The sequence below is a fragment of the Hemitrygon akajei genome, chromosome 24 (assembly GCF_048418815.1).
Source record: "Hemitrygon akajei chromosome 24, sHemAka1.3, whole genome shotgun sequence".
In the NCBI taxonomy this organism is placed as follows: domain Eukaryota; kingdom Metazoa; phylum Chordata; class Chondrichthyes; order Myliobatiformes; family Dasyatidae; genus Hemitrygon; species Hemitrygon akajei.
This window is the reverse complement of record NC_133147.1, coordinates 45,344,892-45,360,254: the sequence shown is the minus strand read 5'-3', so window position 1 is coordinate 45,360,254 and position 15,363 is coordinate 45,344,892. Positions and strand designations below refer to the sequence as shown.

Sequence of the window (15,363 nt, the reverse complement as noted above, 5' to 3'; positions counted from 1 at the left end):
ACACAGAGTGAATCTCCCTCCACACCGTCCCATCACACACTCCCAGGGTCAGACACACAGTGAATCTCCCTCCACACCGTCCCATCACACACTCCCGGGGTCAGACACAGAGTGAATCTCCATCCACACCGTCCCATCACACACTCCCGGGGTCAGACACAGAGTGAATCTCCCTCCTCACCGTCCCATCACACACACCCAGGGTCAGACACAGAGTGAATCTCCCTCCCCACCGTCCCATCACACACTCCCAGGGTCAGACACACAGTGAATCTCCCTCCACACCGTCCCATCACACACTCACGGGGTCAGACACAGAGTGAATCTCCCTCTACACCGTCCCATCACACACTCCTGGGGTCAGACAGAGAATGAAACTCCCTCCACACCGTCCCATCTCACACTCCAGGGGTCAGACACAGAGTGAATCTCCCACCACACCGTCCCATCACACACTCCCGGGGTCAGACACAGAGTGAATCTCCCTCCACACCGTCCCATCTCACACTCCCGGGGTCAGACACAGAGTGAATCTCCCTCCACACCGTCCCATCACACACTCCCGGGGTCAGACACAGAGTGAATCTCCCTCTACACCGTCCCATCACACACTCCCGGGGTCAGACACAGAGTGAATCTCCCTCCACACCGTCCCATCACACACTCCCGGGGTCAGACACAGAGTGAATCTCCCTCCACACTGTCCCATCACACACTCCCGGGGTCAGACACAGAGTGAATCTCCATACACACCGTCCCATCACACACTCCCGGGGTCAGACACAGAGTGAATCTTCCTCCTCACCGTCCCATCACACACACCCAGGGTCAGACACAGAGTGAATCTCCCTCCCCACCGTCCCATCACACACTCCCAGGGTCAGACACACAGTGAATCTCCCTCCACACCGTCACATCACACACTCCCGGGGTCAGACTCAGAGTGAATCTCCCTCCACACCGTCCCATCACACACTCCCGGGGTCAGACACAGAGTGAATCTCCCTCCTCACCGTCCCATCACACACTCCCGGGGTCAGACACAGAGTGAATCTCCCTCCCCACCGTCCCATCACACACTCCCAGGGTCAGACACACAGTGAATCTCCCTCCCCACCGTCCCATCACACACTCCCAGGGTCAGACACACAGTGAATCTCCCTCCACACTGTCACATCACACAATCCCGGGGTCAGACAGAGAGTGAAACTCCCTCCACACCGTCCCATCACACACTCCCGGGGTCAGACACTGAGTGAATCTCCCTCCACACCGTCCCATCACACACTCCCGGGGTCAGACACAGAGTGAATCTCCCCCCACACCGTCCCATCACACACTCCCGGGGTCAGACACAGAGTGAATCTCCCTCCACACCGTCCCATCACACACTCCCGGGGTCAGACACAGAGTGAATCTCCCTCCACACTGTCCCATCACACACTCCCGGGGTCAGACACAGAGTGAATCTCCCCCCACACCGTCCCATCACACACTCCCGGGGTCAGACTCAGAGTGAATCTCCCTCCACACCGTCCCATCACACACTCCCGGGGTCAGACACAGAGTGAATCTCCATCCGCCCCGTCCCATCACACACTCCCGGGGTCAGACACAGAGTGAATCTCCATCCGCACCGTCCCATCACACACTCCCGGGGTCAGACACAGAGTGAATCTCCCTCTACACTCTCCCATCACACACTCCCGGGGTCAGACACAGAGTGAATCGCCCTCCCCACCGTCCCATCACACACTCCCGGGGTCAGACACAGAGTGAATCTCCCTGCACACCGTCCCATCACACACTCCCGGGGTCAGAAACAGAGTGAATCTCCCTCCTCACCGTCCCATCACACACACCCAGGGTCAGACACAGAGTGAATCTCCCTCCACACCGTCCCATCACACACTCCTGGGGTCAGACAGAGAGTGAAACTCCCTCCACACCGTCCCATCTCACACTCCCGGGGTCAGACACTGAGTGAATCTCCCTCCACACCGTCCCATCACACACTCCCGGGGTCAGACACAGAGTGAATCTCCCCCCACACCGTCCCATCACACACTCCTGGGGTCAGACTCAGAGTGAATCTCCCTCCACACCGTCCCATCACACACTCCCGGGGTCAGACACACAGTGAATCTCCCTCCCCACCGTCCCATCACACACTCCCGGGGTCAGACACAGAGTGAATCTCCATACACACCGTCCCATCACACACTCCCGGGGTCAGACACAGAGTGAATCTCCCTCCTCACCGTCCCATCACACACACCCAGGGTCAGACACAGAGTGAATCTCCCTCCCCACCGTCCCATCACACACTCCCAGGGTCAGACACACAGTGAATCTCCCTCCACACCGTCACATCACACACTCCCGGGGTCAGACTCAGAGTGAATCTCCCTCCACACCGTCCCATCACACACTCCCGGGGTCAGACACAGAGTGAATCTCCCTCCTCACCGTCCCATCACACACTCCCGGGGTCAGACACAGAGTGAATCTCCCTCCCCACCGTCCCATCACACACTCCCAGGGTCAGACACACAGTGAATCTCCCTCCCCACCGTCCCATCACACACTCCCAGGGTCAGACACACAGTGAATCTCCCTCCACACTGTCACATCACACAATCCCGGGGTCAGACAGAGAGTGAAACTCCCTCCACACCGTCCCATCACACACTCCCGGGGTCAGACACTGAGTGAATCTCCCTCCACACCGTCCCATCACACACTCCCGGGGTCAGACACAGAGTGAATCTCCCCCCACACCGTCCCATCACACACTCCCGGGGTCAGACACAGAGTGAATCTCCCTCCACACCGTCCCATCACACACTCCCGGGGTCAGACACAGAGTGAATCTCCCTCCACACTGTCCCATCACACACTCCCGGGGTCAGACACAGAGTGAATCTCCCCCCACACCGTCCCATCACACACTCCCGGGGTCAGACTCAGAGTGAATCTCCCTCCACACCGTCCCATCACACACTCCCGGGGTCAGACACAGAGTGAATCTCCATCCGCCCCGTCCCATCACACACTCCCGGGGTCAGACACAGAGTGAATCTCCATCCGCACCGTCCCATCACACACTCCCGGGGTCAGACACAGAGTGAATCTCCCTCTACACTCTCCCATCACACACTCCCGGGGTCAGACACAGAGTGAATCGCCCTCCCCACCGTCCCATCACACACTCCCGGGGTCAGACACAGAGTGAATCTCCCTGCACACCGTCCCATCACACACTCCCGGGGTCAGAAACAGAGTGAATCTCCCTCCTCACCGTCCCATCACACACACCCAGGGTCAGACACAGAGTGAATCTCCCTCCACACCGTCCCATCACACACTCCTGGGGTCAGACAGAGAGTGAAACTCCCTCCACACCGTCCCATCTCACACTCCCGGGGTCAGACACTGAGTGAATCTCCCTCCACACCGTCCCATCACACACTCCCGGGGTCAGACACAGAGTGAATCTCCCCCCACACCGTCCCATCACACACTCCTGGGGTCAGACTCAGAGTGAATCTCCCTCCACACCGTCCCATCACACACTCCCGGGGTCAGACACACAGTGAATCTCCCTCCCCACCGTCCCATCACACACACCCGGGGTCAGACACAGAGTGAATCTCCCCCCACACCGTCCCATCACACACTCCCGGGGTCAGACTCAGAGTGAATCTCCCTCCACACCGTCCCATCACACACTCCCGGGGTAAGACACAGAGTGAATCTCCCTCCACACCGTCCCATCACACACTCCCGGGGTCAGACACAGAGTGAATCTCCCTCCACACCGTCCCATCACACACTCCCGGGGTCAGACACAGAGTGAATCTCCCTCCACACCGTCCCATCACACACTCCCGGGGTCAGACACAGAGTGAATCTCCCTCCACACTGTCCCATCACACTCTCCCGGGGTCAGACACACAGTGAATCTCCCTCCACACCGTCCCATCACACACTCCCGGGGTCAGAAAGAGAGTGAATCTCCATCCGCACCGTCCCATCACACACTCCCGGGGTCAGACACAGAGTGAATCTCCCTCTACACTCTCCCATCACACACTCCCGGGGTCAGACACAGAGTGAATCGCCCTCCCCACCGTCCCATCACACACTCCCGGGGTCAGACACAGAGTGAATCTCCCTGCACACCGTCCCATCACACACTCCCGGGGTCAGACACAGAGTGAATCTCCCTCCACACCGTCCCATCACACACTCCCAGGGTCAGACACAGAGTGAATCTCCCTCCACACCGTACCATCACACACTCCCGGGGTCAGACACAGAGTGAAATTCCCTCCACACCGTCTCATCACACACTCCCGGGGTCAGACACAGAGTGAATCTCCCTCCACACCGTCCCATCACACACTCCCGGGGTCAGACACACAGTGAATCTCCCTCCACACCGTCCCATCACACACACCCGGGGTCAGACACACAGTGAATCTCCCTCCACACTGTCCCATCACACACTCCCGGGGTCAGACACAGAGTGAATCGCCCTCCCCACCATCCCATCACACACTCCCGGGGTCAGACACACAGTGAATCTCCCTCCACACCGTCCCATCACACACTCCCGGGGTCAGACACACAGTGAATCTCCCTCCACACCGTCCCATCACACACTCCCGGGGTCAGACACACAGTGAATCTCCCTCCACACCGTCCCATCACACACTCCCGGGGTCAGACACAGAGTGAATCTCCCTCCACACCGTCCCATCACACACTCCCGGGGTCAGACACACAGTGAATCTCCCTCCACACCGTCCCAACACACACTCCCGGGGTCAGACAGAGAGTGAATCTCCATCCGCACCGTCCCATCACACACTCCCGGGGTCAGACACAGAGTGAATCTCCCTCCACACTGTCCCATCACACACTCCCGGGGTCAGACACAGAGTGAATCGCCCTTCCCACCGTCCCATCACACACTCCCGGGGTCAGACACAGAGTGAATCTCCCACAACACCGTCCCATCACACACTCCCGGGGTCAGACACAGAGTGAATCTCCCTCCACACCGTCCCATCACACACTCCCGGGGTCAGACACAGAGTGAATCTCCATCCGCCCCGTCCCATCACACACTCCCGGGGTCAGACACAGAGTGAATCTCCCTCCACACCGTCCCATCACACACTCCCGGGGTCAGACAGAGAGTGAATCTCCCTCCACATTGTCCCATCACACACTCCCGGGGTCAGACACAGAGTGAATCTCCATCCGCACCGTCCCATCACACACTCCCGGGGTCAGACACAGAGTGAATCTCCCTCTACACTCTCCCATCACACACTCCCGGGGTCAGACACAGAGTGAATCTCCCCCCACACCGTCCCATCACACACTCCCGGGGTCAGACACAGAGTGAATCTCCCTCCACACCGTCCCATCACACACTCCCGGGGTCAGACACAGAGTGAATCTCCCTCCACACTGTCCCATCACACACTCCCGGGGTCAGACACAGAGTGAATCTCCCCCCACACCGTCCCATCACACACTCCCGGGGTCAGACTCAGAGTGAATCTCCCTCCACACCGTCCCATCACACACTCCCGGGGTCAGACACAGAGTGAATCTCCATCCGCACCGTCCCATCACACACTCCCGGGGTCAGACACAGAGTGAATCTCCCTCTACACTCTCCCATCACACACTCCCGGGGTCAGACACAGAGTGAATCGCCCTCCCCACCGTCCCATCACACACTCCCGGGGTCAGACACAGAGTGAATCTCCCTGCACACCGTCCCATCACACACTCCCGGGGTCAGAAACAGAGTGAATCTCCCTCCTCACCGTCCCATCACACACACCCAGGGTCAGACACAGAGTGAATCTCCCTCCACACCGTCCCATCACACACTCCTGGGGTCAGACAGAGAGTGAAACTCCCTCCACACCGTCCCATCTCACACTCCCGGGGTCAGACACTGAGTGAATCTCCCTCCACACCGTCCCATCACACACTCCCGGGGTCAGACACAGAGTGAATCTCCCCCCACACCGTCCCATCACACACTCCTGGGGTCAGACTCAGAGTGAATCTCCCTCCACACCGTCCCATCACACACTCCCGGGGTCAGACACACAGTGAATCTCCCTCCCCACCGTCCCATCACACACACCCGGGGTCAGACACAGAGTGAATCTCCCCCCACACACCGTCCCATCACACACTCCCGGGGTCAGACTCAGAGTGAATCTCCCTCCACACCGTCCCATCACACACTCCCGGGGTAAGACACAGAGTGAATCTCCCTCCACACCGTCCCATCACACACTCCCGGGGTCAGACACAGAGTGAATCTCCCTCCACACCGTCCCATCACACACTCCCGGGGTCAGACACAGAGTGAATCTCCCTCCACACCGTCCCATCACACACTCCCGGGGTCAGACACAGAGTGAATCTCCCTCCACACTGTCCCATCACACTCTCCCGGGGTCAGACACACAGTGAATCTCCCTCCACACCGTCCCATCACACACTCCCGGGGTCAGACAGAGAGTGAATCTCCATCCGCACCGTCCCATCACACACTCCCGGGGTCAGACACAGAGTGAATCTCCCTCTACACTCTCCCATCACACACTCCCGGGGTCAGACACAGAGTGAATCGCCCTCCCCACCGTCCCATCACACACTCCCGGGGTCAGACACAGAGTGAATCTCCCTGCCACACCGTCCCATCACACACTCCCCGGGGTCAGACACAGAGTGAATCTCCCTCCACACCGTCCCATCACACACTCCCAGGGTCAGACACAGAGTGAATCTCCCTCCACACCGTCCCATCACACACTCCCGGGGTCAGACACAGAGTGAAATTCCCTCCACACCGTCTCATCACACACTCCCGGGGTCAGACACAGAGTGAATCTCCCTCCACACCGTCCCATCACACACTCCCGGGGTCAGACACACAGTGAATCTCCCTCCACACCGTCCCATCACACACACCCGGGGTCAGACACACAGTGAATCTCCCTCCACACTGTCCCATCACACACTCCCGGGGTCAGACACAGAGTGAATCGCCCTCCCCACCATCCCATCACACACTCCCGGGGTCAGACACACAGTGAATCTCCCTCCACACCGTCCCATCACACACTCCCGGGGTCAGACACACAGTGAATCTCCCTCCACACCGTCCCATCACACACTCCCGGGGTCAGACACACAGTGAATCTCCCTCCACACCGTCCCATCACACACTCCCGGGGTCAGACACAGAGTGAATCTCCCTCCACACCGTCCCATCACACACTCCCGGGGTCAGACACACAGTGAATCTCCCTCCACACCGTCCCAACACACACTCCCGGGGTCAGACAGAGAGTGAATCTCCATCCGCACCGTCCCATCACACACTCCCGGGGTCAGACACAGAGTGAATCTCCCTCCACACTGTCCCATCACACACTCCCGGGGTCAGACACAGAGTGAATCGCCCTTCCCACCGTCCCATCACACACTCCCGGGGTCAGACACAGAGTGAATCTCCCTCCACACCGTCCCATCACACACTCCCGGGGTCAGACACAGAGTGAATCTCCCTCCACACCGTCCCATCACACACTCCCGGGGTCAGACACAGAGTGAATCTCCATCCGCCCCGTCCCATCACACACTCCCGGGGTCAGACACAGAGTGAATCTCCCTCCACACCGTCCCATCACACACTCCCGGGGTCAGACAGAGAGTGAATCTCCCTCCACATTGTCCCATCACACACTCCCGGGGTCAGACACACAGTGAATCTCCCTCCCCACCGTCCCATCACACACTCCCGGGGTCAGACACAGAGTGAATCTCCCTCCACACCGTCCCATCACACACTCCCGGGGTCAGACACAGAGTGAATCTCCCTCCACACCGTCCCATCACACACACCCGGGGTCAGACACAGAGTGAATCTCCCTCCACACCGTCCCATCACACACTCCCGGGGTCAGACACAGAGTGAATCTCCCTCCACACCGTCCCATCACACACTCCCGGGGTCAGACACAGAGTGAATCTCCCTCCACACCGTCCCATCACACACTCCCGGGGTCAGACGCAGAGTGAAGATAGCTCCACACCGTCCCATCACACACTTCCGGGGTCAGACGCAGAGTGAAGATAGCTCCACACCGTCCCATCACACACTTCCGGGGTCAGACAGAGAGTGAAGATTGCTCCACACCGTCCCATCACACACTCCCGGGGTCAGACAGAGAGTGAAGATTGCTCCTGACCTCCTCAGCTTCCTTCCTGCGATCCCGCTCGCTCTGCAGTTGAGCAAGGGCTAGCTGGGCCTCCTGTTGGGCCGAGCCAAGCTCAGCCTGCTTCTCCTTTCCCTGAGCACAGACATCCTGGAGGCTCTCCAGGGTGGAGATAGCCAGGGGCACGAGGGAAGAGACGCTGGACTCCCCATAGAGAGACACCAGGCGTCTCAACTCGGCGTACAGACCAGCAGCCAAGCCAGACACCAGGTCATCAAAGCCCTCTGGAGGGGGAGGGTCACCCGACATCGCTGGAGGAGATGAGAGAGAGGTTAGAGGATGGGAGTGAGGGAGGGGGTGAGAGAGGAGGGATGGGGGGGCAGGGTAGAAAGGCAATATTATTCAAGGCTATTTTTCCCTCTATTTCACCCCTCCCATCCTCCATTGTCTATCTCTCCCACCCCTTTCTACACGCTCTCTGTCCCCCTCCCCAGTGTAATGACACACAGTGTTGTCACCTGCTGTCCTGTATTTCCTGAGGGAGATTGCTGAAGTTCTGGTGATATACGTACGGATTGGATAGTGGACTACTTGACAGATAGACCTCAGTATGTGCGGTTGGGAGACAGTAGGTCTGACACGGTGGTCAGCAGCACAGGGGCACCGCAGGGAACCGTACTCTCTCCGGTCCTGTTCACCCTGTACACATCAGACTTCCAATATAACTCGGAGTCCTGCCATGTGCAGAAGTTCGCTGATGACACGGCCATAGTGGGGTGTGTCAGGAATGGACAGGAGGAGGAGTATAGGAAACTGATACAGGACTGTGATATGGTGCAACTCAAACTACCTGCGTCTCAATATCACCAAGACCAAGGAGATGGTGGTGGACTTTAGGAGATCTAGGCTCATATGGAGCCAGTGATCATTAATGGAGAATGTGTGGAGCAGGTTAAGACCTACAAGTATCTGGGAGTACAGTTAGACGAGAAGCTAGACTGGACTGCCAACACAGATGCCTTGTGCAGGAAGGCACAGAGTCGACTGTACTTCCTAAGAAGGTTGGCGTCATTCAATGTCTGTAGTGAGATGCTGAAGATGTTCTATAGGTCAGTTGTGGAGAGCGCCCTCTTCTTTGTGGTGGCGTGTTGGGGGAGGAAGCATTAAGAAGAGGGACGCCTCACGTCTTAATAAGCTGGTAAGGAAGGCGGGCTCTGTCGTGGGCAAAGTACTGGAGGGTTTAACATCGGTAGCTGAGCGAAGGGCGCTGAGTAGGCTACGGTCAATTATGGATAACTCTGAACATCCTCTACATAGCACCATCCAGAGACAGAGAAGCAGTTTCAGCGACAGGTTACTATCGATGCAATGCTCCTCAGACAGGATGAAGAGGTCAATACTCCCCAATGCCATTAGGCTTTACAATTCTACCCGCCAGGACTTAAGAACTTTTTAAAAGCTATTATTAATGCTTTTTGAGATAGTGATTTAGATGCATATCATATTTTTTTTACTGAGTTAAGTATTGTATGTAATTAGTTTTGCTACAACAAGTGTATGGGACATTGGAAAAAAAGTTGAATTTCCCCATGGGGATGAATAAAGTATCTATCTATCTATCTGAAGTTCTGGTGATATACGTACCCCTCGGGCTGCTGAAATTTCCACTTCAGTACACCACTGACACAGACCCTTGACCCAACCCCCTTTGACCCTACCCACTTCCCATCCAAGCCAGTCCCATCTGTTGCCATCCCTCTAAACCTTTCCTGTCCACATACCTGTCTGAGAGCCTTTTAAATGTACCAGCCTCAACCACTTCCTCTGGCAGCTTGTTCAGAGACTAACCACTCACTGGGGGAAAAATTTGCTGTTAAACTTCCCTCTCTTACCTTAATCCTGTTCTCCATTCCCCCACCCTGGGGAAGGCTGTGCACAATCACCCTACCTGTGCCCCACCTCCCCCCGGCTATAATACACTCCGCTATAAAGTCACCCCTTAGTCTGCTACACTGCAGGGAATAAAGTCCCAATCTGCCCAACCTCCCTCTCTCACGTCCCCGCAACATCTGTGTAAATCTCCTCGGCACTCTCCAGCTCAATGGGCGACCAGAACTGCTCCATATGAGGAGAAGTGAGAGGAGATTCACTTTCTCATTTGAAAGCAGAACACAGGATAGTGGCAGGATTCAGTATGGAGGAACAGAGAGATCTTGTGATCCCGCAGAGTTTCCATGGAAGCTGAGGTGCGTTGGTCTTTGTTAATCGTGGGGCTGAGATCAAGAGCTGCAGGGTAACGCTGTATCTCTCTAGAACTCTGGTTGAAGAATACTTGGTGTTTTGTGTTCTCAGGCAGGGTGTGGAACATTCAGGGAGGCCGTAGAGGAGATTTACCAAGATGCCACCTGAATTAGACAGCGTGTCTGAGTGGGCCGAGGCTTTTCTCTCTGGGGTGAATGAGGATGAGAGATGACTTGATGGAGGTGTACAAAATGATAAGAGGCAGAGAACGAATGGATAGCTGGAGACATCAACTCCACCTCCACCCCGTCCCCTCCCCCTCATCTCCCCTCCCCTCACCCCCCTCCTCCCCTCCCTCCACTCCCCTCTCCTCCCCATCCCGTCCCTCCACTCCCCATCCCTCTCCCCTCCTTCCCCTCCCCCTTCCCACTTCCCCTCCTCCACTCTCCCCTCCTTCACACTCTCCCACTCCACCCCTTCCTCACATCTCCCCTCCACTCACCCTCCTCCCCTCTCCCATCCTCCACTTCGTCCCCCCACACTACCTCTCCCCTCCCCATCTCCCATCCTCCACCTCCCACTCCCCACCACCCTGTACTCCCTCTCCCTTGTCCCCCTCTCTCCTTCCTCTCCCCTCCACCACCCTCCCCCTCAACTTTCCCCTTCTCCCCTCCCCTCCCCTCCTCCCCTCCCCTCCTCCCCCTCTCTTTCCCCCTCCTTCTCCCCCTCCCCTCCTCCTTCTCCCCTCCCCTCCCCTCCTCCCTCCCCTCCCCCTCTCTTTCCCCCTCCTTCTCCCCCTCCCCTCCTCCTTCTCCCCCTCCCCTCCTCCTTCTCCCCTCCTCCTCCTCCTCCTCCTTCTTCCCTCACCCCTCCCCCTGCCCTCCGACCCCATCCACTCTCTTCCCCTTTCACTCTCCTACCCCTTACCCCCACCTCTCCACACTCCCTCTTTCACTCCCCTCTCCCCTCTCGCCGTGACGTCACCACTCCTCACCTCGACCCCGAGACTCCGACTCCGACACCGAAGTTGGACTTTCGCTTCCTTACGTCCCCCTGAATCATTGGCCGCTGCGTGTAACTCCAACCAATGGGAAGCTGATGTAGGCGGGAGCAGACCAGGACGGGCAGCGTTATCGCTCAATCACGGATTTGAGCTCGTGACACAGTGTCCCGCCTACACACCTGGAGGAGGGGTGGATTGTGAGGGTTGGAATAGGGTTGAGAGGTGAGGTGAGAGAGGATGTGGGGGATGGTGATAGGGATAGGGATAGGGATAGGGGAGGGCAGGAGAGGCGGGATAGAGAACGGAGAGGGGGTGAGGGGAGTAGGGGAGAGGAGGCGTGGGTGTAGGGAGAGAGGAGAGAAGAGGAGGGATTTGGGGGAAGGGGTGGTGTAGGGAGAGAGGGGAGGAGTTGGTGGAGGGGAAGTGGGGTGGAGAGGGAGGAGGGGTAAAGGGTGGAGGGGAGAGGAGGAGAGGGGGAGGGGAGTGCTAAAGTGAAGAGGGGAGGGGTAGAGGTGGTGGGGGGTTTGGGGTCGGGTGGGGGGTGAGGGGGGCCAAAAGGGGGAGATGCTGAGGGGTGGGGGGAGTGGGAAGAGGGGAGCGGAGCAGTGGGGAGTGGAGGAGGGAGAGAGGGGTAGAGGGGGCAGGGGTTGAAGGAAGGGGCAGGGATGAGGGTAAAGTGAAGAGGGGAGGGATTGGAAGTGGGAGGGGGGAGCAGAGGGAAGAGGGGGTATGGAGTGGGGAGAGAGAGTGAAGGTGAGGGGAGATGGAGAGGGCTGAGGGTGAGAGGTGAGGGAGTAAGAATTGGTGAGAAGTGAGAATGAGTGATGAGGGTGAAGTGGAGGGGAAGAGGTGTGTGGGAGGCCAGAGGTGGAGGGGTGGGGGAGGGGCAATTGTGAGTGGTGATGTTTGAAGGGAGGAGGGAAGGAGTAAAAGAAGGGCAGGGAGAGGGGGCAGGCATAGAGGGGAAGAGGGAGGAGAGGAGGGTAGAGGGCGAGGGGGAAGTGGGAGGGTGAGGAAGGGGGAGTGGAGGTGAGGGCTGAGTGGGATTTGGGAGGATGAGAGGAGGGGTGGGGGGAGGTTGAGGGTGAGAGGTGAGGAAGAGGTGGGAGAGGATGGAGTGAGTGGGAGGGGAAGGGTGAAGGGTGTGGGAAGTGGTGAGGAGTGAGAATGAGTGATGAGGGTGTGGTGGAGGGGAAGGAGTGTAAGGGAGGCAGGAGGGGTGATAGGTAAGGGTGAGGAGAAGGGGTGAAGTGGAGGAGGGAGAATTGAAAGTGGTGAGTGTTGAGGGGAGGGGTAGGGAGAGAGGGGATTGGGCAGTGAGGGGGAGGGGGGTGGGGAGGAGGGTTGAGGGAGGGGAGGGCCAAAATGGAGTGATGTGTGGAGGAGGGGGAATTGTGAGTAGTGAGGTTGGAGGGGGAGGCCAAAGGGGTGAGAGCTGAGGAGGTAGAGGTGTGGGAGAGTGGGAGAGTAGGTTGGTGGGAGTGGTGGGAGAGTGGGTAATGGTGTGAAGGGGAGTTGGGAGGGAGGGGTGAAGGTGAGGGAAGGGAATTGGGGAGGTGTGAGGGGAAAACAAGGAGGAGTGATCTGATGAGAGGAAGAGATGGGAGGGTATAGGCAAGGTGGGGGGGAATTGGATTGGGGAGGGTGAGGGAGTATACCAAGGTGGGTGGTAGGGGGAGGGTGTGTGGATAAGGGTTGAGGGAGGAGAGTGGTGGAACAGTGGATGAATTAGGAGGGCTGCAAAGGTGGGGAGAAGGCAGATGGACGATACCGGAGAGGGGTGGGGGGGAGACTAAGAGTATAGGAGTGGAGAGGGTAGGGGGAGGGGAGGGGAGGAGTGGCACGGACAGGGGAAATGGGAGGAGGGGGGAGGGAGGGAGAAGGCAAAGGAGCAACTCCCTGAATCCCCGCTCTCACCCTGGCCTCCCCACCCGCCTCTCGCCATCACAGCTCCCCAGTCCATAAGCTCCCCATCCCCTCGTGACCCCTCCTGTCTGTGCACCTCATTCCCACCACCCCTCTCTCCCCCTTGCTCCCCACCACCCATATCTCCATCCCTCCCCACCACCCCTCTCTCCCCCTTGCTCCCACCACCCATATCTCCCTCCCTCCCCACCACCCCTCTCTCCCCCCTTGCTCCCACCACCCATATCTCCCTCCCTCCCCACCACCCTCTCTCCCCCTTGCTCCCACCACCCATATCTCCATCCCTCCCCACCACCCCTCTCTCCCCTTGCTCCCACCACCCATATCTCCCTCCCTCCCCACCACCCCTCTCTCCCCCTTGCTCCCACCACCCATATCTCCCTCCCTCCCCACCACCCCCCTCTCTCCCCTTGCTCCCACCACCCATATCTCCCTCCCTCCCCACCACCCCTCTCTCCCCCTTGCTCCCACCACCCATATCTCCCTCCCTCCCCACCACCCCTCTCTCCCCCTTGCTCCCACCACCCATATCTCCCTCCCTCCCCACCACCCCTCTCTCCCCCTTGCTCCCACCACCCATATCTCCATCCCTCCCCACCACCCCTCTCTCCCCCTTGCTCCCACCACCCCTCTCTCCCTCCCTCCCACCACCCCTCTCTCCCCCTTGCTCCCACCTCCACCCATCCATCCTCCACCCCTCCCCCTCTCCCTCCCTCCCACCACCCCTCTCTCCCCCTTGCTCCCACCACCCATATCTCCCATCCCCACCACCCTCTCTCTCCCCCCCTTGCTCCCACCACCCATATCTCCCTCCCCTCCCCCACCACCCCTCTCTCCCCCTTGCTCCCACACCCATATCTCCCTCCCTCCCCACCACCCCTCTCTCCCCCCTTGCTCCCACCACCATATCTCCCTCCCCTCCCCACCACCCCTCTCTCCCCCTTGCTCCCACACCCATATCTCCCTCCCTCCCCACCACCCCTCTCTCCCCCTTGCTCCCACCACCCATATCTCCCTCCCTCCCCACCACCCCTCTCTCCCCCTTGCTCCCACCACCCCATATCTCCATCCCTCCCCCACCACCCCTCTCTCCCCCTTGCTCCCACCACCCATATCTCCATCCCTCCCCACCACCCCTCTCTCCCCCTTGCTCCCACCACCCATATCTCCATCCCTCCCCACCACCCCTCTCTCCCCCTTGCTCCCACCACCCATATCTCCATCCCTCCCCACCACCCCTCTCTCCCCCTTGCTCCCACCACCCATATCTCCATCCCTCCCCACCACCCCTCTCTCCCCTTGCTCCCACCACCCATATCTCCATCCCTCCCCACCACCCCTCTCTCCCCCTTGCTCCCACCACCCATATCTCCATCCTCCCCACCACCCCTCTCTCCCCCTTGCTCCCACCACCCATATCTCCATCCCTCCCCACCACCCCTCTCTCCCCCTTGCTCCCACCACCCATATCTCCATCCCTCCCCACCACCCCTCTCTCCCCCTTGCTCCCACCACCATATCTCCCTCCCTCCCCACCACCCCTCTCTCCCCCTTGCTCCCACCACCCATATCTCCCTCCCTCCCCACCACCCCTCTCTCCCCCTTGCTCCCACCACCCATATCTCCCTCCCCTCCCCACCACCCCTCTCTCCCCCTTGCTCCCACCACCCATATCTCCCTCCCTCCCCACCACCCCTCTCTCCCCCTTGCTCCCACCACCCATATCTCCCTCCCCTCCCCACCACCCCTCTCTCCCCCTTGCTCCCACCACCCATATCTCCCATCCCTCCCCACCACCCCTCTCTCCCCCTTGCTCCCACCACCCATATCTCCCTCCCCCTCCCCACCACCCCTCTCTCCCCCTTGCTCCACCACCCATATCTCCATCCCCTCCCCACCACCTTCCACCTCCTCTCTCTCTCCCCTTGC

The 15,363-nt window shown here is 59.0% G+C and overlaps 1 protein-coding gene across 2 annotated transcripts in view; it reads right to left on the bottom strand.

Annotated features, from left to right (window-relative positions):
- LOC140715611 (C-Jun-amino-terminal kinase-interacting protein 3-like) overlaps positions 1–11,741 on the bottom strand; it is an 88,097-nt gene extending 76,356 nt beyond the window's left edge. Inside the window, exons 1-2 of one of the 2 annotated variants that reach the window (XM_073027979.1) lie at positions 11,500–11,741; positions 8,298–8,575 (exon numbers count right to left, since the gene is read on the bottom strand). In XM_073027979.1, coding sequence (XP_072884080.1) covers positions 8,298–8,573 — 276 coding nt within the window. In that variant the 5' untranslated portion in view covers positions 8,574–8,575; positions 11,500–11,741. Of the gene's footprint in view, positions 1–8,297; positions 8,576–10,658; positions 10,787–11,499 lie in introns of those variants that run through there. The other variant, XM_073027980.1, reaches the window with a different exon arrangement.
- Positions 11,742–15,363: the final 3,622 nt, after the last annotated feature.